The following is a 23,016-nucleotide window of genomic DNA, read 5'->3' as shown; positions in this document are numbered from 1 at the left end:
ATTCTAGTTATCCGTACCCATCACTATAACCAATAATGGTTTTTATCTTTTTAAATAATCTTGTAAGTTAAAATTTCTGCTAATCCACAGGAACTCTCACCAGTGCAGAGAAGTGATGCTTCTGATGAGCAAATGATGGAGGACAAAGGTATCACAATGATTTAAAATTCCAACTTTGCTTTGGGGCCGCCACCTTCCCTGCAGAGTCTAACAGAGCTCCGGGTTCTCAGAGCACGGGGGAGTGAGCTACCATAATCTGTGCGGCCACACACTTGCAGTGACTGCTGAGGTCCCAGAGCACACGTGCACTCACCTCAAGTCTCCAGCAGTCCCAGATCACTGCTCATTAAAGACGTGTTCATTAACAACGTCCCATCTTCACAGGTAAAAAAATAAACAGGTGAAAAACTGCTGTATTCTAACAACTTATTATTTTTTAATGTCAAGATGACTCTATGCTTCTCAATATAAATATATTCCAGTTTTTGAATAAATATGTTCTCCATAATATATTTAAATGGACATATTCTTCATAATATATTCTCCAAAACAATCTTATTCTCCAGAAAAAAAAATTGCCAACAGCCTACTACAAATCTAAGTACATAATGTCTTAGAGCTACCCTTATAAAAAGAATGGACATTAAAAACATAAAAGGTAGTAGTGTAAAAATGTAAAGGTTTTGTATGCATTCAAAGTTAAGTTGTTATCAACTTAAAATAGACTGTTATAAATATAGGATGCCTACGTAAATCTCATGGTAACCACAGAACAAAAGCCAATAGTGGACACTTAGATAAAAGAGAAAGCAATAATATACAAAGACACAAGATCATCAAATCACAAAAGAGAGGAAGGAAGGAAGAAGGGAAGGAAGAAGGGAAGGAAGGAAGGGAGGGAGGAAGGAAGGAAGGAAGGAAAGAAACTACAAAACAAACAGAAAGCAATTAACAAAACGGCAATAAATTCACACCTACCAATAAATACTTTTAAGTGTAAATGGACTAAATTCTCCAAACAAAAACCACAAAATGGCTGAACTGATTTTTTTTAAAAAAAGACCCAACTATATGCTGCCTATCAGAGACTCACTTCAGCTTTATGAACACACACAGACTGAAAGTGAAAGGTTGTGAAAGATAGTCCATGGAAATGGAAAACAAACAAAAAACAGGGGTAGATAAATCTATATCATACAAAACAGACTTTAAGCCAAAGACTTTGATAAGAGACAAAGGTCATTATATCGTGTTAAAAGAGTCAATAAATTAAGATATAATGTTTGTAACTATATGTGCACCCCACAGAGGAGCACCTAAATATATAAAATATTATCAGATCCAAAGGAGGAAATAGACACTAATATAACAATAGCAAGGGACTTCAATAAGCTGCTTCCAACAGTGGATAATTATCCATCCGTTCAACATGCTCCCGAACAGCCAGTGGGTCAATGGAGAAATCAAAAAATGAATCTGGAAACTCAACTTACCAAAACATAGGGGAGGCGGCATGAGCAGCGCTAAGACAGAAGTTTACAGTGAAAAGCATCTACATTAAGAAAACAGAAGGATCTCAAATAACCTAAGTTTACACCTCCAAGAGCTAAGCCAAAGGTAGCAGGTGGGAGGAAACAAGATCAAAGTGGAAACAGATGAAAAACAGACTAAAAAGACTGTAGAAAAGATCAATGAAACTAAGAGCTGTTTTTTTAAAAAAATAACAAAACTGACAAACTTTTAGTTAAGACCCCCCCCCCAAAGGAGGACTCAAATAAACAAAATTGGGAACGGAAGAGAAGCTACTACAAATAATACTACAGAAACACAAAGCACCATAAAACACTGCCATGAACAACTACACACCAACAACCCAGACAACGTAGAGGAAACAGATAAACTCCTAGAAACACATAACCTTCCAAGATTAAATCAGGAAGGTAAATTGTTAAAGTCCTAACAGGCCAAGAACATGTAAGGAGATTGGATCAATAAACAAAACTTCCCAGCAAAGAAACATCTAGGACCAGATGGCTTCACTGGTGAATTCTGCCAAACATTTAAAGAAGAATGAATGTCAGTCCTCCTCGCTCTTCCAAAAAAACAGAAGAGGAGGGACCACTTCCAAACCCATTTTCCAAAGCCAGCATTTCTCAGATGACACGCGAGACAAGGACCCCACGAGAAAAAAGCCTCTGAGGAGCACAGAGGCAAAAATCCTCAACAAACATTAACAAATCAAGCTCAACAGCACAGGAGAAGGACCACACAGCATCAGGTGGGACTTGCCCCAGGGATGCAAGGATGGTTCAACATCCACAAAGCACCCAGTGTGACGCCCCACAGCAATAGAACGAGGAGCGAACACCATGGTCATCTCAACAGATAAGAAAAAGCACCTGAAAAAATCCAACAATGAGTCGTGACAAAAACTCTCACAAAGTGGGCACAGAGGGAGTGTGCCTCAGCACAATGAAGGCACATACGGCAAGCCCGCCGCTAACACCACACACAGCGGTGAAAAGCTGAAAGCTCTCTGCCTAAGATCGGGAACAAGACAAGGATGCCCACCCTGGCCACTTTCATCTGGCCGCTTTGGAAGTCCTGGCCACAGCAACTGGTCAGGAGAAAGAAAGGGCATTCAAGTCAGAAAGAAAGAAGTAAAATTGTCCCTGTATGCAACTGGCATGACACTGTACACAGAAAACGCCAATGACACCACTAAAAACCTGTTAGAATTAATAAATAAATTCAGTAAAGTTACAGGACACAAAATCAATACACAAAAATCAATCGTTTCTATACACCAACAATAAACCATCAGGAAAAGAAATTAAGAAGACGATTCCGTTTATAATTGCAAAGAGAATAAAACACCAAGAGAAAAGCTCCAGCCCAGGAGCTGAAGCCCCTGCGTGAACGAGGCCCTTGCCGAGTGGCTGCTTCACTGGCACCACCTCTGCGTCCACAGCCTCCGCTCCGTGTCACGCTGTGTCTGGCCCTTGGGGCGGCCCCTTCATGCCACTTCTGGTCTGGTCACGTGATCCCAGGGAGACACAGCTCAGTGCAAATGCCTCCCAGGCACATTCCTCCACCCTGGTTTGGGGCCGCAGAGTCACTGGGGTGGCTGAAGGGCCAGACGTCTAAACTGGGTGGAGGCCCGGAGTGCCCATGGGCAGAGTGGTCCCCGACCCCTGGACTCACCAACAACAATCACCAGCAGGGCTGGAAGAGGCGCTGCAAAGGCAGGTGCCGGGCCTGAGTGCCTCGTAGCCGGCTGCAGCGGAGAGGAGCCGGGAAGGAGCGCAGGGACCACCAGGGTGGCTGGGAGAGCCTGTCGGCACCACACCCTGCACGATGAGCCACAACCACATCTGCCCTCAGAGGCGGTGTCCACAGGGGAGCCACTGTGGTTCCCGCCACTCTCACCTCTTCCTGGACGCTGAACGCAGTGCAAACACAGGCTCCCAGACGGCCGTGCGATCAGGGTGCGGGAGGAGGGGAGGGAAGCCCTTCTCTCCTGACTCCCCTCCCGCACCCGCCCGCGTGGCCTCAGCCTCCCCCAGCAGCACCCCGTGTCGGATGGGGTCTCCGCCAAACCCACTCCGGATGCAAGGCCTCCGCCAGTGCAGCCCCAGTGAGAAGCAGTGGGTGGGTGCTCTGCTGTCCCCCCTCCCCCCGGCCCCTAGGAGGCCGGAGTCATGGGAAGCTGTCTCAGATTTAAGTCCAGCCCAGTTCACAGCATGCACGGACGCCGCCTCGAAGGTCTGCCCCGCAGCGCAGAGGGAGCAAGGTGGGGTTACAGAGCTGGTGGGCCGGTCTCCTGTTCCCCCTTCTCCCCTCGGCAGTGGAGGACACAGGAGAGCGCACCCTGACCTCACCACCCACCTCGCGCCCTCAGGGGCCCCAAGTCTGTGGGAGAAACCTAAATCCTGCTGGTGCCTGCGGCCTCGCAGCCTGTCCCTCACCACTCTTGGCCCCTTGCCCCAGCCTCGTTTCAGCTCTTCAAGTCCTTGCCCCCCTGATGCAGGGGGACCTTTGCAGGTGCCGCCCCCGCCCGCCGGCCCTTGGAGATCAGAGCAGGGGCCCTCCAAGTTCTGCCTAAAACCGACTCCTTCTCACTAAGCACCCACAGCAGCTCCTCCAGAAAAACACGCTTTATTAAAAGTCATCATTCCAAAAAAAGCATTTTAATTCCTTAAAAAAAGTCATTTTTCCAAGTAAGCCAAGATTCCACAAGCGAGCTACCTCAGGACACTATTTTTTTCCATTTCGTCTTTTCCCTCTGGCTTCCCTACTCGTTTGCAGACTTACTACTATTTTGACAGCAGAACAAATCTTATCTTTTCATATTTTTCTCCCTCCTTCCTATTCTTCCATATGCAGGAGTCAAATTTAAAATGCTCGCCTTTGAAAGATTTAAGTCTAGGCCAATATATAATGCAGATGACACTCTGCAAAAAATCAATTGCAGGGGTTAGGACGTGAAGGCCCCTGGGGATTGCTGTGGAATTTCAGGGCATTGCTGAAGAGGGAGCGCTAAGCTTCCCAATGACTATGGAAATCCAACACCAAGTCCAGCTGTGGGCTGTGCAGACACAGAGACAGACATAGGCATACATGATACAGATGTGGATACAGATGAGTAAATGTGGGTGCAGGTGTCCATGCACCTGCAGGTGGAGAGACGTAGAGATGTGCGGATGTGGATGCAGAGAGATGCAGACACAGAAATGCAGGTGTCGTGCAGGTGCAGATGTGGGGACAGGTGACAGAGCACCTGCAGGTGGAGACGTAGATACAGAGATGGGAACTTATGGTGATCTCTCACTGCCATGATGTCAACACGGCTAAAAGACAAGGGGGTCCTGACGTCACCAGGACCTTCTGAGACCCTCCTACATCTCATGGACCCCAGCTGAGCTGCAGAACCCAGGCTGGTCAGAGAGGGCTGGGCCGTCTGGATCCTTACTCCCCTCCCTGCCCCCACCCACCGACAACAGAGCTTGCCCTTCGAGCAGCAGAAAGATGGCAGGTGGGAAGGAGGCTCACAGTCAGAGACCACAAGGGCCCCCACACACCATCATTTCTGGCATCTTCTGGGGGCTGGACATGGCCGAGCAGACTTGGAAACCACCAGGCAAAGAGGCGCAGATGCTGTTTTAACATCCATGTTTGCACCGCCACTGCCACCAGTCAGAGGCCAGACAAGTCTGCAACATGGTCCCGTCTGGAATTCCAGCCACCAACAGACATGGACACCCAGCCCAGCTCTGCAACCCCCGCCCCCTCCGCGAGATGAAAGGAGCCTACAGGTCCCTGAGACCCAACGGCCACCTGCAGGGGTGGCCTGTGCGGATCCTGAATCAAATAGCAAGTAAACTAAGTGCAGCCCTGACAAAGGTGGGACGGCTGCCCTCGTGAACACAGACTACAGAGCTGGTGTATTAAGGCACTTTTGTCACTTTTAGGTGCCACGTGGCATCACGGGATGTCAAAAAGGAAGAATCCTTCGGTCCTGAGATGCTTCATGAAACGTTTCTAAGACAGCACAAGTGGGGCTTGTTTCAAAGGAGGAGAGGTGGGCGTGGGTGTCTGGTTCACTGGGCCTGGGTCATTATCTTGCTTTGGTGTATGTTCAAAATTCTGTGTAAGAAGGAGCAAAAACAAGTCTGTTGCCTCATGAAAAGCATGACACTGACCGCTGTGGACTGGGGGCCTGTGGACTGGGGGCCTGTGGCTGCATCTCGTCAGCAGGGACACCAGCACTCGACCTGAGGCCACAGGGACCCCACCTGGCACCTGGACATGGCCATCAGGGGGTGTTCCCAGATACTGCCTCCTCCCTCAGGGCAGCGCCAAGGCCGCAGGGTGGGGTCTTTGAACTACACCCTGGAGGAGTTTCTAAGTAGAACCTCTATTCAGAGGCAAGCAGCTTGTCACAGGTGCTTTTAAAGAATCAACTCTGTGACTTTGGGTTTCTGTAACAATCTGATCCACAAACCACCAAGTGCCTTCAGAGGAGTCAGGACACCACTGAGCAAAAATGGGCTCACCCCTGACTCCATTTGACACCCAGGTAAGGTTCTGAGGGGAAGGGCGGGGCTGCACTGGGTGAGGGATTCCGACTGAGGCTGGAGAATCTGGAAGGCTGCCTCGAAGAGGTGGCATCGGAGCCGGTATCAGGAGGTAAAGGGGCAGCATGACACAGAGACTCCTGGCCACGTGCACATGATACCAAAGCAAAAGTACATACCCACACAGACCTGCACATGCCCACACCCCTGCACAACATGCACCTGCACCCACACACCTGTGCACACACACCTGCACACACGTGTGCGTGCCGCCAGACATGTTTTGCCTTGGCAACACCACTTCCATTCTCTGAAGAAAACACAACACTGTTACAAAGCCCGGGGTCAATGTCAGATTCACCAGCGAGGAGACCAGAAGAAAAGGACATATGACTTCTGTGACTCCTTCCCTCAGGACAGAATGAGAGCAAGGACATAGCACACGGTGCTGAGAGGCACGGGCCCCCTCTGAAGGATGACTTGGGTCCTGGTATGTGGGCAACTGAGAGTTTTTGGACTTGTCACCGGAGTGGAGCCTGCGCTCAGCACAGAGCCCGGTCCCGCCCGCCACCCCAGCCATGCCCGCCTGCCCTCCCGCCCGCCTGAGACCCCGTGTCTAGGCTGCAGGGTGACCGGCTGGGGGCCAGGACCGAAGACCCGGAAGGGCTTTGTCTGCAGAGAATCGCCCTGGAACTCGGTTCCCAGCTGGGGACACTGGGTAAGGGGGGTGGGCCGGCCCCTGCTGCACTCCCACTCCCGGGATGCCCCCAACCCGGTCTCCAGGTGACGAAGGGAGAGGTGAAATCGAGGCCAGGACCCGCCCCCGAGCAACGAGCCCTGAGCCCCACTCACTCATGCTGCGTCACGATGTAGCCGTGCTGCTCCCCGGAGGACTTGGCTTCCAGCCGCAGGCCTTGGCTGGGGGGCCCAACCGGAGCCCAGCGCTGCAGCCCCCGTGGTGCGCCCGGCCCCAGCCCTGGCCCCGGCTTCAGCAGCCCCTCTGCCAGCTCCTTGGTGTAGGTCCGGCTCCTCACACTCTCCACCCCGGCGCGCTCCTCCTCGGAGGACAGGGGCGCCGCGGGGGCCTCTGATTTCTTGATCTCTGTTTTGAAGGGCTCTGCAAGTTGAGGGGCTCCAGGCAAGAGAGGGGACCCAGGACCTTGAAGGGGGTCCCCGAGTCTGGCACCCGAACGGCTGACCTGGCAGAAAGAAAATCAGCTTGAGAATGAAGCCCAAGTAACAGAGAAGTGACCCACGCTCAGCCCACAGAGGGTGGGACGCCGCACACGTGAGCCGGGCCATGCAGGGCGGCTCGGGCCCTGTCTGAATGTGCGCCGTCTGGGGACCCTGCAGCTCTGTGGGCCTCCTCCCCCACGTCCTAAATCAGGAACGTGTCCCTAGACCCACGTCTCCCTCCACAGCCCAGAGGGAAGAGCCCATTCTCTCTGATGGACAGTTGGGAGAACTGTTGGTGCTTCCTTCACTGCTCGCTGACGGGCAACAAACCAGAAGCCACTGACACGATGCGACAGGAGGCGTGCTAGCCAGATCCTCCCTCCCCACAAATCAGGTTCCCAGAAGCACACCGCTGTCTCGTTTGTGAGCTGACCCGCTGCAGCCTTAAGACTCGTACTAACGAGCAAAGGTTCTCACGCATGAGACGCCAACGACTGGCTCCATGGGGGGGAGGCGTGCCCGAGCTTCTCCCAGACTCCCGCCTCCCCGGCCAGCGCCACCCAGAGAACCTCGTGCAGCGACCGGGAGGCTCTGCGTCTGCCCATCCAGACCACAGCACTAAGGAACATGGGACGTGTGGCTGCGCCGCGGAGACTCTGAACTCTCATTTACCTAATTTAATGAATTTAAGCTCTGCAGACACACGTGGCTGGTGGCCACCACTGTGGACAGTGCAGGTCAAATGACCTGCAGCCTGAGAAGGTCTGTAAGTGAACCCTAGAGACCAGCACCCACAGGGAGACCTCGACCTCACAGCATGGGCGTATGGCGCCATTGTGCGATGTCACTTCATGTCCCCAGGTGGGGAACTCGGAGGAACACCGAGTTTGTTCTTTGTGTTAACCGTGTGGTTCATATTCCAACAATGGGTAAGTTTTAGTATGTAATCGGAAAACACAGTAGTATGTATCTAAAGGAACATGATTCTACGTGTAGTCTGTATTTTTTCTCAATTTTGGGATTTTCCCTGTATGTCTAGAAGAAATGTCTGTATTTCCTGTATGTTCCCAAACCACGAACAAGAAGACGTCCACTGGCCCCGGCTCCACGTGACCCGAACGAAGGCGCAGACGCCCATCTCACCTCCTTGTGCACGCTGCCACCGTCCTTGGACTCCGCGTCACCTGTGGGGGACACGTGCTCATCAGAATCCACATCAGGAACCTCGGCCCCGGGGCCCCAGCCGTCAAGGGGCCCTCACGAGAGCCCCTCTTTACGGCGGTCAAGCCCGATGCTGCTGGCATAATTCCTTCCACCACCCCCACCTCCTCCGCACCCTGCCGAGCCGTGAGAGATGCAGGTCACCGCTGGGCCAGACATGAGCCAGCCGTCAGTCACGGGACCGGCCCCAGGGACAGGCGAGCTGCCCTTCACGTGGGCTCCCGGCAGCAAGGAGCCCCAGCCGGGGGCGGCGAGCAGCCAGGAGCAGCGGCGAGGCGTCTGAGCCAAGCTTCCCAGCCAGGTGTCTTTGGAGTCACCATTTCTCTGGGGTGCTCGCTTCTCTAAAGGCACGTGCGGGAGTCGGAGTGTGACTCACTGAGTCCCTGTGCTGGCAGCAGGGACACCAGCACCTCCAGGCCCTCGCAGCCTCCATCCAGGCCTCACCTTCTGCCCATCGCTGCCCCTTGGAACGTCATCTGGGCGGCGTCCCAGGGTCTTTTCCTACATCAGTTGAGCCATGTACTCAGCTTGCCAGCAAGCCCTGTCCCAGCCCTCAGAGGAGAGATGTGCACCCTTCCCCTGGGCTGCAGCACACCTGTCTGTGCACCTGCTGTGTGCAAGGCGCACCGTGAGATGCTCTGACATAGCTCCAGCGACTCTGAGAAGCCATTGGGCAGGGAAGACAGAGCCTGCCCCACCCAGAGTCCCTGCTGCCGTGCATGTGTGTGTGACTGTGTGTGTGTGCACGTATTGTATGACTATCTGTGTGTGCATGCATGCGAGTGTGTGTCACGCACATGTGTGTGCATGTGTGCACATGCATGTTGGGGGTGAGGGCCTCTGCTCTCCCCAGAGCAGCCCAAGTGGATGTGGGCCTCAAGCAGGCGTCTGAATGAACCCGTTTCACTTTATTACTCCAACATCTGACTCCTGGTCTCCACTCACACTAGCCAAACAGACACCCTTTCCAACACTCCTGTGTCTTCTAATCCGAACCTCAGCATGGAGGAACCACATGCCTGCTAGAGAGCAACTTACCTTTCAACATAATTGCTCTGGAAGGCTCAGCCTGTTAGGGAAGCTTTCAGAGGAGGAGTTCAGACAAATAAAAACCATTACCACAAACCCCACCTCCCCAGCAGAAAGTGCATCACCGCTGGGTGAGCCACGGCCTCGCACACCCCTCGTCCACACGCGTGCCAGTGCCAGGGCTGGTGCTCACCTGTCTGGTCCCCGCCGTGGGGAGCCACCTCCGAGCGGTCCGCCTGCCCCCTGGGTCCTCCGTCTCCTGGCCGGGCGCCTCCCTGCTCCCCGTCTGCGCCCCCACTTGGCAGCGCACTGGCGATGGCACGGGCCATTGCGTCCACGTCCAGGGCGCCCAGACCCTCCATGCCGCCCAGATGCTGCGGCAGGCCCCGCACGAGCGTCTGCACACGGGCTTCTGGAAGGTCATGCAAAACAGCACGAGCAAAGTGAGAGAAAAGCAGCGGCGTCAGAACAAGGGGACGGGGACGCGAGGAGCCGGCGGGCGGACACGGCCCCGCAGCGGGGGTGGGGTCGGGCCGAGCCGCGCGGGAGCCCTAAACGAGCAGGCAGAGGAGCGTAAAGCTCGCTGGGTGGACGTGGGCGCAGATGGGATGATGGAACAAGGGGGTGAATCTGCAGGCAGATGAAAGAAGCAGGCGTGGTCTGCAGAACAGGGCGAAGGGCTGCACAGGCCTCGGTCGCCTGCGGACGACGTAGGTGGCGCAGGAGCGCTCGGGTCCGGGAGGCCAAGGCACAAAAGGAGGAAGAAACCTCCACAAATCTCCCCAAATCGGGGAAGAGCACTAGCTCGGAGAGTCAAGGTGGACGGTAAACCCCAAGAGGAATTAAACAAAGACCCACCACCGCCTCTCACGGTCGAGCTCCCAGAAAACCCCTGGCAGAGAAGGTCAGACGGCTCAGGTGGTGACCCCGGGACACACTGCGCGTCCTGAAGGACGACACGGGGACACGGGATGTAACTGCACATTTGACGACGGACGCGCGAAGGAACCCGGAGGTGCTAGCAGGGGAGGTGCTGAATCTGGAGTCCAGCCAACCTGGCGGAAACGCTCGTCAAGCACAAGAGTGGAAGGAACATTCTTCATATTGTTTTAAAGAGTTAAGATGGTCCCTCAGCAGTGGGTGCACTGCAGGAAATGCTATGGGAAGCCCCACGGGCTGGGGAGAAGTGGGGATGGCTGCAGGGTGGTCACACCCGCCGGCCTTGGCTCCGTATTCACCACGGACGCCCTGACCTCTGGTCCTCGCGGGTCCTGGAGAGACTGACCCTCCCCGGGCAGCCCACGTGTCCAAACAGAAACACTGCTTCCGAACGCCAACCCACCCACAGCTCTACCCTCCTCCAGCCACTGGCCCCTGCCCCGGTCCCCCCGGGGCCAGGTCCCCACTACTGGGCCGGCCCCCCCAGCCCCGGTGCTGACCATATTCACACCGGCCAGTCCTGAGCCTGCCCCCCCGCCGCCCCCCCCCCCCCCCCGCTCCTTTCTGCAGCAGCACAGAGGGCCCCTGCCCAGGGCGCCCCGCCCCGCCACCAGCCTGGTACTTCCCCACGAGGCCCTGGCACCCCACCTCTTGGGAAACGACCTTTTCGGTGATAAACCTCCACTGGCCTGTGGGACCTGCCACACTGAACAGTAACAGAATCTGCCCCTCGGAGCAGCTTCCGGTGGAAGGAAGCTTAGACCGATGCCTTCCCGAGGCTGCTCCCCCGGGGTCCTCACCCCGACCTGGTCCCCAGGAGGGCACTGCCCCCTGCATCCCCAGAACCACAGGGTCCCACACAGACGTCCTCCCCAACGTTCAGGGACCAAACGTCTGCCTTGAAAATACCTTTCAGCAGTGAGCCTGGAAAAATTCTCGCCTCCTCGTAAATAGAAACACCGTAAAAACGCAGAAAAGCACACCTGACCCAGACCCCCCGGCCCACAGACGTGCGGGGGTCTCTGCTCTTCCTGGGCCAACAAAAGGCGCGCGGTCTGGGAGGGCAGACGGAAGACGCGCGGTCTGGGAGGGCAGACGGAAGACGCGCTGTGAGTGGAAGGTGCACAGCCCCCGCCACCACTATTCTGACAGCACTGCCCTTGTCGCCCTCAGAGACCGTCCCACGTCCGCACGGCCGCCCAGGGCACTTCCCTTCCCCCTGAACAGCTGCCGCCCCCAGACAGCCGCCTGGCTGCGGTCTCCGCTCCTCCGCCCCGCGGGCCGCCTCCCACCACGGAGGACCCCTCGCCTCCAGGGGCCAGGGGTGGGGGCATCAGGACAGGCGGCCGGCAGCGCGCCAAGTCCTGCAGGCTCCTGCTCCACGGAGAAGTCCTGCCCCACAGGGCAGCCCTGTAGCGCCCGTCCACCTCTCTCGAGCGCCTCCAGCCGAGCCCACGGACCCAACACGAGGTCTCGCAGGAGGGCCGGCGGGGCGGCGGAGTGACACCTGGATCGGACGACGGCTGCAAGTCGGACAGTGCGGTCCTGTGACCCTGTCCTCTGGGTGCGAAGGCGAGGCCGCGCCCTGGACGCCCAGCAGACCCCGTGGGACCCCGCCGTGGGCGCCAGGGCACTGTGTGTGGATACACCCGAGGGGCGGGTCAAAACGACAACTCGCAGAGGAAGAAGTGTTCTCCATGGAACACGGACCAGCTGACAGCAGCCTCAGCAGCTCCCCCTCCCAGGGCCCAGGCAGGGGCCACCTCTGGGGCAGGTCCCCGTGTCCTCACAATCACGTCTGCACCATGGACCTGCCCCCAGCATGCAAGGTCGCTGGCAATCAGCTCCATAGGTAAAGGGATCCCCACACCCAGCCTGGGGGTGGTGGGGCAGAGGGGCCTGCCGCCCAGAGCCCCCAGGCAGCGCGGCTCACTGTCCACCCCACCAGCCACCTCACCAGCCACCCTCCCGTGGACACAAACCCCGCCGGCCACACGGCAAGACCACAGCGGCTCCCAGGAGTTAGTGCCATGTCTGGAGTCTGGAGGGCGTGTTTGTTCAGTGATCCTCTGCCACCTGCGTCTCTGGCCTGAAAAGTGGTCGTGACACTGCAAGGGCTGGCGAGGGAGGAAAAATTGGTGGCCTCAGAACAGAGAGGGTCAAGGTCCCTAGTCGTCAGGATTTGCCGTGAAATGAATCACGTCCTCGAGCTGATCAACATGCACTTCTAGAAATGGGGTTTTTTTCAGCCTCACAGGTTTATGAAAAATTGTGAGTGGGAGTGCGTGCTTGCATGTGTAAGCGTGAGTGTGTGTGTGCATGTGGGTTGCAGGTATCTGCTTCGGAGAAGCGACCACTTTGCCAGGAAGAAAGGTAAGCAGGAAAGAAGGGAAGGCGCAGGAAACACCCGTGAGCACCTCACCTCACGTCCCAAACGCAGCTCGGCCCCCTCCCTCGGAGGACGCGTTCCGAGCGTCTGCCGCAGTTTCCTGTGCTACTTCTCATGTGGAGCCTGTGTTTCCCACGGTGGTGCTGTCACCACTGTCTACAGTCACGTTAGGCACAGGGAGACAGGCAGGCGGAGGCCACTGCACAACATGGTGCTGCTCACTCTCCCGCAAACCGACAGAGCTGAGCTCTGGTCTGAAACAGCATCTCCGGGAAGAGGAACGTCCCCGGTGACCATGTGTCCCTGCCCACCCAGAAACCCACGAGCACCGTGAGCCTCCCCCCTCCCAGCAGCCCGAACACAGTCCTGATCGGAGCTGTGTCACAGCGCGGAGCTGCGGCCACCCTCAAGGAGGTCTGCACGCGGCGCCCAGCCCCACTGTCTCTGGGAGGGACTCATGGCAGAATCTTTCCTCCTAAGATCTCAACTTTGTCTGCAGCCTCCCTCCAATTTCAGACCAAGGAGGTGTGCACGGGAGAACCCGACCCATTGGGTGACTGTTCGGGCCCTGGGCTGCAGCCAGAATGAGCCAGGCTGAGCATCTGGGGTGGCAAGGGCAGCACCTGGGGCTCCCTCATTCGGCATCCATGTAGGTGGCCAGCCTGCATCACCGTCCCCCGCGCCCGCTCCCTCCCTGTGGTCGAGTGACTCGCCCAGGTCTGAGCCACTGCCCCTCCCCCCCTCCTCCCCTCCTTCCACAAGCGTTTACTGCACGTCTTCTATGCACAGCCACCTGTCAAAGTGCAGGAATGATGCAGTTAACAAAGCCATGTTTCACGGGACACTCATTAGTAGAAGAGACAGAAAGTAAACAATTCAACACAAATACACAGAACATCGGGTAGGGGGGCTGGGAGGGAGGAGGGTGCGTGACACAGGCTTGCTGGAGAAAAGCGCACAGAGAAGGGAGGTTTCACCAGAGACCCGAAGGAGGTGAGTCCCGAGCCCAGTGAAATGCTGCAGGAAACAGCAAGCACAAAGGCCCTGGTGCAGGGGGACGGAGAGGACAGGAAGGTGGCCCAGGGAGGGGTCGTGTAACATGGTCTCAGACCATGAAAAGGACCTGGGTTTTAACTCAGTGGGATGAGAAGCCCTCACTGGGTTTTGAGCAGCGAGTTTAAAAGGACTGCAGGCTTGAGACAAGGTCCCAGCAGGGAGGCCAAGGAGGGTCAAGCAATGACCCAGGGAGGGGTGACGGTGTGTGAGCCGGCGGAGCTGCACTGGCGGGGGTGCGCTGGGACCTGCTGATGGGCCCAGTGTGAGGAGCAGGAGAGAGAAAGGAGCTAGGTGGGGGATGACCAGAAGCCAAGCTGCAGGAAGCGTGCGAGTGTGAGTCCCTGACGTCAGCAGAGCCGGGGACTGGAGTGGGAGCTCTCGGCAGCCCTTCGAAGCATCCCCCAGGTGCTGTTCTGTCTTGCGATCAAGGACAGGAAGGATGCCGGTCAGGTCAGGGCATGTCAGACCCACAGCCACAGAGGGGCATGACCCTCTGCACAAGGCAAGGTAACCACGTCCCCGGAGGTGTGTTCTGGAACCAGCCCGACCCAGGCTCACTGAGAGCGTGGTTTCAGGCGCCTCTCCAGCCCTGCAGCCTCAGGTTCTGTCTGTTTAGATGGAGTCAGTAATTCCCACTTTGAGAGGGTTATTGAGAAAATGAAGTCAAATGCGTAGACTGTCCACCACACTAACAGGCAGTGTCACTAAGGAGAAGCTGTGCCCCTCTTGCGATACTCTGTCCTGGCGTTTCACAATGTAAAGGGTCTCCCGGAGGTCACTACACATCTCTTTCCCTTCAGCTTCCCTTAGCTCCAGTCTCTCTACGTGGAGGGAAGCGCAGAAACAGACTGCAGCATGAGAGAATCATGTTCTTTAAGATAAAGACCAGAGAACTGGGGAGACTCTCCGTGAGCCTCTTTGACCATAGTAAGAAACACCCACCTTCAAAATGGACTAACAAAATGTAAGCCCTAAAATTGCCTCCTCTCATCCAAAAAAGAATCTTTTCAGATTCCCATTAGCGAAAATAACTTCAAAAAACGTCCTCAGGCACACAATGGCTGCGAGCGGCTGGCCCGCGAGTGAGAACAAGTAGCGCGTGTCAGACGCCAGGCCCCGCGTAACCGCATCAGCCAGGCTGCGTTATCTCAGAGGCGCTCACTGTCGGTCATCCGCAGGTGAACAGATGAGGAAGTCCTTTTCAGAGTCCAGCCAGCCCCAGAGGATTGGAGAGGGACCATGGCACAGAGCGCAATCAAGTACCACATGCATCAAAGTGGAACGTTCTTTTGTTCCATCAACCGCACCGTGTAATTCTGAGGTCTGGCCCGCTTATAGTGACATTTTAAGTAGCTTTCAATGTGCCAAGTGGGCTCTAGCAGCGCAATTACACGAAATGTCAGGACATCAAATACGCAAGGCCTGGAGTAGGCGATCAGCTCCCATGCACAACTGCTGCCGGCCTGACCTACGGAAATTATATGTCCTAATAGGGTCCCTAGACAAACGCTATCAGCTTCAGAGGACAAGCAGTGGTGTGCAGTTAACCTCCCTGCAGAACTCCTTTGACAAAGAGGACATGCCTCACGCACTAGGGCTTTTGCTCCTAAGTGCTTTTATTTACACCATGTATGCATGAGAGTATGGTTTAGCCACATCCAAACACATCATCGTCACCACCCTCATCAGTATCACCACAATCACCATCACTGCCAAGACCAGGCCACCACCATCACCATCACATCACCCTCACCACCACCATCATCACCACCATCATCACCACCAGCATCATCACCATCATCACCATCACCACCACCACCACCAACACCATCATCATCACCATCACCACCATCACCACCACCATCATCACCAACACCACCATCATCCCCACCATCATAACCACCATCATCCCCACCATCATAACCACCACCATCAACACCACCATCGTCATCAACACCAACATCACCAACATCATCATCACCACCATCCCCATCATCATCACCATCATCACCATCACCACCACCATCAACACCACCATCGTCATCAACACCAACATCACCAACATCATCACCAACATCATCATCATCACCACCATCACTATTGTCACCACCATCACCATCAAGAGGAATCTACTTGATCCCTTTTGTTTAGAGAGTATGCAGTCCATTTAATTGCTGGAATCCAGTTGTCTTGTATTTGCAAAGGATTGAGATAAATTTTGTGGGAGGTTATTATTTGATTCTGACCTCATCTGTGCCTCCATCCAGAAGATATGGGAAAAATCAATGATACACCAGCTTCCTGTCTATTTTCACTGAAAACAACATAAACAAAGTGAACTGTTCTCTTTCCAACCTCAGGGCCTACAGTATCACAGCCAAGTGGCATGTATCACTCACAGGCTGAATGAAAAGCCCCAACCTGCACCTGGGATGAAGGGCTCGTCACCCACACAGGCCATGCTGTTTATATGCAGAACTCTGCAGACACCCAGTCTAACTCTCTATTACATGCAATAGTGAGTCAAAGAGCAAAGATCAAACCAGCTTTGGCATTAATCCCAAGATTCAGTTGGTGGTGGGGCTGGCAGTCGAACTGCTTCCTGAAGGAAGTTTCATTTAGATTCACAGTAACATGAGGCCACACTCAGGATGTGAGCTGACTTTTGACAAGGGAAGCAACCTAGACACACGCTGGGTAGCAAACGCCAGGCTCAGATAGAAAACTTCCCTAGAGCGGCCACCCGGGCAGTACCTGAACCCCATCTACACTAACCAAATGGACTGAACCAGCCAAGTATTTGGACCCCATTCAAGAAACATGCCCTGAAGGGTGAGAGCTGTCGAAGCCCCTCTAAGGAGCAAAGGTCAGCTGGCAGACGCCTGGTGTTCTGGTCAACACCACAGTTCCGCAGTTAGGCACTCAATTTTGGCCCAGATCCAAACCAACGTGGATTTTACCACAATTTTTAAAAATTTAAATATAAAGAGTGGACGTGGCACCTTTTATTACCAAAGAGTGACTAGAGTTCATAGGATCTGCCTGAATTTTAATCCAGCATCAGAGGTGGCACCAACCCCGGGGAATCCACTCAGGGGATGGGGGGATGGGGAGATGGGGAACAGCTGCATATGGCCGCCCCCGATAGCCTGCTCAGTGTGACCCCTCACGGTCGCACACAGAGCACAAAGGGCACCTGGATGCTGCCGGGACTGGTCCGCTGGTGATGAGATCAGAGGTGACTTGCTTTCTTCTTTCTCCACACCTACTGTTTCAGTTTTGGATTTATCACTTTTACAAATGGTAAAAAGAACAACAAATAATCCTTTACAAATTGCCATTTAACAGGTCAGCGTCTAGGACCAATTACCTGAGAAACAAAGCAAACTGTTAAATCTGCATTAGACACTTGGTCCTCAAGACCTCTAACCAGCTTTGTCTTAAGCGATCTGACTTTGGCTTAGGTACCATCATTTGCCATCTCAGGGTGCAGTTGCCTCATAAGGAAAAGGAGGTTGGCGATAACACCATCTTTTATGGTTGACGTGAAGAGCAAATGACACTTTAATTCACTCAGCAGTTCCTGGCCAGGCACCTGCTGAGCCCTGGGTGCTAACACGAAGAAGGAGGCACGGCTTGCTGTCTCCCTTCAGCTCACAGCCTAAAAGGAAGATCAACATTTACCAAGTATACACGCACGCGTAACTCAGACGGCGAGATGCATGTCCCCGGAAAGCACTGGCCCCGGGGGGCGGGGGCGTGTCTTGTTGGGATTGTGCACGTTTCAAGCTGAAATCTGCCAGAGAGGCTGCGTGGCCCATGGCTGCCAGACACCAAAGGAGACACACAGGCAGTGCCCCCTCACAGAAGGGCACGATGCCACCTCTGAAGCCATCTTGACAAACGCTGAACACAGTGGTCCAGTCTCTGAGCTCCTCCTCGCAGGGAGCACAAACAGAGGAATGAGGTACGCGCTCTCTCTGGGTTGCAATCAGAAAAACACAGAGCGTGACAAAGTCTATGAGACAAGTGTTTTAAAAAGTTCAGGATGGCAGCCTAGAAAGATTCTGAACTCTTTTCCTCCCATGGACACAACAGAGGCACAACTGCACGCGCACTGGCCCCTTCAGGAAGGGACCTGGACCCTGGGGAACAGCCTCCACCACGAGGGGAAGGACAGCAGCAGGACCAGCAGGGGGCGTGGGAGCCGTCTCGCCGGGAGCCCACACCCCAGACTCGGCGACCCACAAATTGGGAAGGAGCCAAAAGGGATGAACCCTTTGCATGAGGAGTGAGGGACTCAAGCTCCACGTGGACATCCCAACCCCTAGATCCTGCTCAGGAGAGATGAGCGCCCAAAACACCCGGCTCTGAAAACCAACGGGAAATCTGTCCGGGAAAATCACAGAATCACAGAGAACGGGAAACGCGCCCTTACACAGCCCACGTACAGACTCGCCCCAAGACCAACACAAAACATCAGACTGAAAGGTTCCTGGACCACAGATGAAGGGGACCCACTTATGAATCTTCAGGTGCCTGCAGAAGAAACAGGAGCCACTTGGGAAACTCCCCAGGGACAGAGACACTGGAGGGCAACATTGTGGGAATCGTCACCTAACCAGGGAGCACAGGAGGGCATGGTCCCCCAACAGCCTGCCACCCACACCGCAGCCCACTCACAGCCCACCAGGGACAACCCTGCCCACCACCACCCCACTGCAGCCCTGGCTGCCCCACAACCATGGCCCTGCCACAACCATGGCCCTGTGGCAACAAGAGGCTCACAACAGGAGGAAGCATGCAGCCCACACAGGGACACCTGGAGCGCCTGGTGCCCAGGTGGGACTGCGCCTCTGAGCCCCACAGGACATCTCCCTCAAGACCAGGAGAGGCAGCTGATACACCTAACATAGGAACAGACACAGAGAATCAGGCAAAGGGAGGGGATAAAGGAATACATTCCAACCAAAGAACAAGACAAAAACCTCAGAAAAAAGAACTAAAATGAAACAGAAATAAGCAACCCACCTGACAGAGAGTTTGAAATAATGTTTGAGAAGATGCTCACTGAACTTGGGAGAAGGATGTATGAATACAGTGAAAACTTCAAAAAAGAGACAGAAATTATAAGAAAGTACCAAAAAGAAGTTATAGCTGAACAGGAAAATACCCTAGAGGGGTTCAGTAGTCGACTGGACGAGGAGGAAGAATGAATCAGTGAGCTCGAAAACAAAGCCGGGGAACTCACCCAGTCGAGCAGCAAAATGAATAAAAAGAACATTAAAAAGTGAAGACACCTTAAAAGACCCTTCAAACAACATCACGCATTATAACATTCTCATTACAGGGGTCCCAGAAGGAGGAGAGAGAGAGAAAGGGCCAGAAAAATTACTTGAAGAAATAGTGGCTGAAAACTTCCCTAATCTGGGGGTGGAAACAGACATCCAGGTCCAGGAAGCCCAGAGAATTTCAAGTAGGATGAACCCAAAGAGAAGCACACCAAGACACATCATGAGGTGCAATTTAAGGATACGGAGAGGATCTTAAAAGCAGCAAGAGAAAAACAACGTATGACACGCAAGGGAGCCCCCATAAGACCGCCAGCAGATTTTTCAGCAGAAACGTTGCAGCCGGAAGGGAGAGCAAAGTGCTGAGAGAAGGAGACCTCTGATGAAGAATTCTCGACCAGCAAGGTGATCATTCCTTGTCCGTGGGTTACAAGACTCAGTATTGTCAGAACGACCCTCCTGCCCAAGGCAATTCACAGATTCAGTGCAGTCCCTCGCAAAATTCCCATGGCGAATTTCACAGAACTAGAACAGATACTTCTAGAATTTGTATAGAATCACAAAAGACCCAAACAGCCAAAACAAGCTTGAGGAAGAAAACACTGGAGGCACCACACTCCCTGACTTCAGGTTATACTGCAAAGCTGCAGCAATCCAAACACCGTGGTACTGGTGCACGGGCATGCGTGCACACACACACACAAACACACACACACACACACAGATACACAGACACACAGATTAATGGAACAGGATAGAAAGCCCAGAAATAAACCCACACTGATGGTCAATTAATCTACGACAAAGGAGGGAAGACAATACAATGGAGAAAAGACAGATTCTTCAATAAACGGTCTTGGGAAAACTGGACATTTACACATAAAAGAAACTAGACTACAACCTTACACGATACACAAAAAATAACTTAGAATGGATTAAAGACTGGAGTGTAAGATCTGAAACCATGAAATTCCTAGAAGAAAACACAGGCAGTAACTTCATCAACATGAACCTCAGTGATGGTTTTCTGGATCTGACGCCAAAGGCAAGGGAAACAAAAGCGAAAACAAACAAGTGGGACAACGTCAAACTAAAAAGCTCCATCATCAAAGCAGAAAGGCAGCTTGCTGAGTGGGAGAAGACACCTGCAAATCACATAACAACGAGGGGTTAATATCCAAAATATTAAAGAGAACTCATATGACTCACTAGCGAAAAACCAAACACATTGATTAAAAATGGGCAGAGGATATGAACAGACATTTTTCCAAGACGCTACAGCTGGCCAACAGGCACATGGAAAGATATTCAACATCATCAATCATCAGACAAACGCAGATCAAAGCCACAGTGAGACATCACTGCACTCCTGTTATAACAGCTGTTACTGAAAAGACAAGAAATAACACGTGTCGGTGAGGATTTGGAGAACAAGGAACCCTTGTAAGTCGGTGCAGCCACCATGGAAAACAGGATAGAGATTCCTGAGAAAGTTAAGAATATAACCACCATGTGGTCCAGCAATTCCACTCCTGGGTGTTTATCCAAAGAAACCACAAACATTAATACAAGAAGACACACATACCCCAGTGTTCACTGAAGCATTATTTACAGCAGCCAGTAAATGGAAGTAACCCAAGTGCCCATCAACAGATGAAGGGATAAAGAAGCTGTGGGGTATGTATATTTGCATACAACGAACTGTTACTCAGCCATGGAAAGAATGAAAGTCTGCCATTTACCGCAACACAGATGCACCCAGAGGGTATTACGCTAGTAAGACAAGCCAGAGAAAGACAGACACCGTGTGATTTCACTCAGACATGGACTCTAACATCAGATAAACAAAATGAAACAAAAACTCACAGATACAGAGAACAGACTGCTGATTACCAGAGGGGCTGGGGCGAGGGGCGAAACGGGTGGAGGGGTCAACAGCATGGGATGGGCAGCAAGGAGCCCAGGGGTGGTCACACCAGCGTACACAGATGTCGGATTCTGAAACTTATGTAATTGTTTAAATGCTGCAAGGAAAGAAAAAAGAGGGAGGAGAAAACTTCTGTATTTTAAAAGCGGCTTAACAGGTACATTCCCCGACTCACTGGCCCTTCTTTGGATCCTGCCACCACAGAACCGACTATAGGGGAATGTACGGCAGCTGAGAAGTTTGAACGCTTACTAGATATTCAGTGATGTTAAGACATCACTACTAGTTTTATTATGGGACAAAGCTGTCGTGGTTGGGTTTGTCTTTTGGCAACACAGCCCAGAAATATGGACAGATGGACTCCAACAGGGAGTGTGGGGAGATGGTGGGCGCACAAGTGGCCAGAGACGCCGGGAGCTGCCGCTGCTGAGGCCCAGCAATGCCTTGTGGCCGTTCATCCTGCAAGTCTCTCCCCTTGTTTTGTGACCGAAATTCTGCACGACTCTTTAAAGCACTCAGCACAGCTGGGAAGACAACGTACTAGAAAGATGACCGACACCACGACTCAACACAGGAAAACGCCAACCAAACTAGCCACTGAGAAGAACCCCCAGAGAGTGCAGAAGGCGTGTTCAGAGGACGTTCATGAAGATGTGCAGCTCGGCGAACATAAAGGAGGCTGAGGAGGAACCTGGAAAGGGAGGAAGAGCCTTCTGAGCGGGAGAAGCAGTGGGAGCAGACTTGGGAGCTCGCCGCAGTCCATCTGAGGATGCCGGCTCTGGCAGGTTTCAGCCTGCGGTGGGGCAGGGGTATTTCTCTCTTCCTATTTCCCGTAACTAGCACGGAGGTAGTGGACAAATGGGCTTTTTAAGTTGTGGGAGATGGGGAAGGAGACAGAAGGGGTGTTTAGGCAGAACAGACATTGTACAACATTGGGGGTGTGGAGCACAAACACAGAAGATGGAAGTGGCGTCAGCACCATGGAGAGGGCCGGCGTCCCAGCAAGGCCACTCAGAAGAGCGACCTTCAACAGTGCACCCACGGCAGAGCTGTGAGCTGGTGCTGGGCTGGGCGAGGTGCCCGCCACCGATAGAGGTCAGTGCCCAGGGGAGCGCAGGAGGCAGTGGGGCCAGCGAGAGGACTCTCTCAGAGCAGAAGCAGAAAGCAGAAGCAGCCCCAGAGGGAGGGGAAGGGGCGACTCGAGGCAGCGACTCCAGCCTGGCTAGGCTGCGCTCGTGGGCAAACCGCGCTTCGTCCGTGCACAGTCTGCTTCTCAGGACAGGAACCAGAGGAAGGCACCACCCGTGTCCACCCACCCCTCCCTCCCTCCATGAAACTCTGCACCCCTTCCGTTTAAAACCCGCCATTACGGCCATTTGGACAAAGAGGGAGGGAGATCAGAGAGCCACCCAGCCTGGGAGAGAGGCACAGAGCCGCTGCCACGAGGCCTTCGTTCACAAGGCTGACACATCGTCAGTCTCCGTTTTTTTTTCATCTGTCCTCTGTTTGATGTTGTTATTTGCATATCTTCGAAGAAGGCACATTTTAACAGAATCTCACTTTCCATGTCGTGGTCTCAGTTAGAAGGCAGAAGGGAGCCGCCGAGTCTTCTGGAGGAGTGGGAGCAGCAAGCACCCCTCAGTGGGAGGACCGCGGCGGGGTGGACTCACATGGAAGGGCGGCCCCTTGGCTTGGGGGCCGAGCACAGCCTGCCCTGGGAGCCGCATCGCTGCAAGGGGGGTTCTTGTGGGGTCACCACAAATGACCACCAAGCAGTGAGCTGGGCAGCCTGACCACGAGCGGGGGAAGGGGAGACAGGACGCGGGCATCTCGGACTAACCACTATGGGGGGTGTGGTGGGGGCAGTGCAGCCAGAAGTCGCACCCCATCGTCTTTATCAATAAAGTCATG

At 53.9% G+C, this 23,016-nt stretch overlaps 1 protein-coding gene across 2 annotated transcripts in view; it reads right to left on the bottom strand.

The window, feature by feature from the left end:
• The window catches only part of PTPRN2 (protein tyrosine phosphatase receptor type N2), a 519,894-nt gene that overhangs the window by 339,107 nt on the left and 157,771 nt on the right, over positions 1–23,016 (bottom strand). For both annotated transcript variants that reach the window (XM_032482973.1, XM_032482974.1), the window contains 3 exons: positions 9,697–9,915; positions 8,397–8,437; positions 6,930–7,276 (listed from right to left, as the gene is read on the bottom strand). In XM_032482973.1, coding sequence (XP_032338864.1) covers positions 6,930–7,276; positions 8,397–8,437; positions 9,697–9,915 — 607 coding nt within the window. The remainder of the gene's footprint in view (positions 1–6,929; positions 7,277–8,396; positions 8,438–9,696; positions 9,916–23,016) is intronic.

The sequence above is a fragment of the Camelus ferus genome, chromosome 7 (assembly GCF_009834535.1).
Source record: "Camelus ferus isolate YT-003-E chromosome 7, BCGSAC_Cfer_1.0, whole genome shotgun sequence".
NCBI classification, from domain to species: Eukaryota; Metazoa; Chordata; class Mammalia; order Artiodactyla; family Camelidae; genus Camelus; species Camelus ferus.
This window is presented reverse-complemented; position numbering and strand designations above follow the sequence as displayed.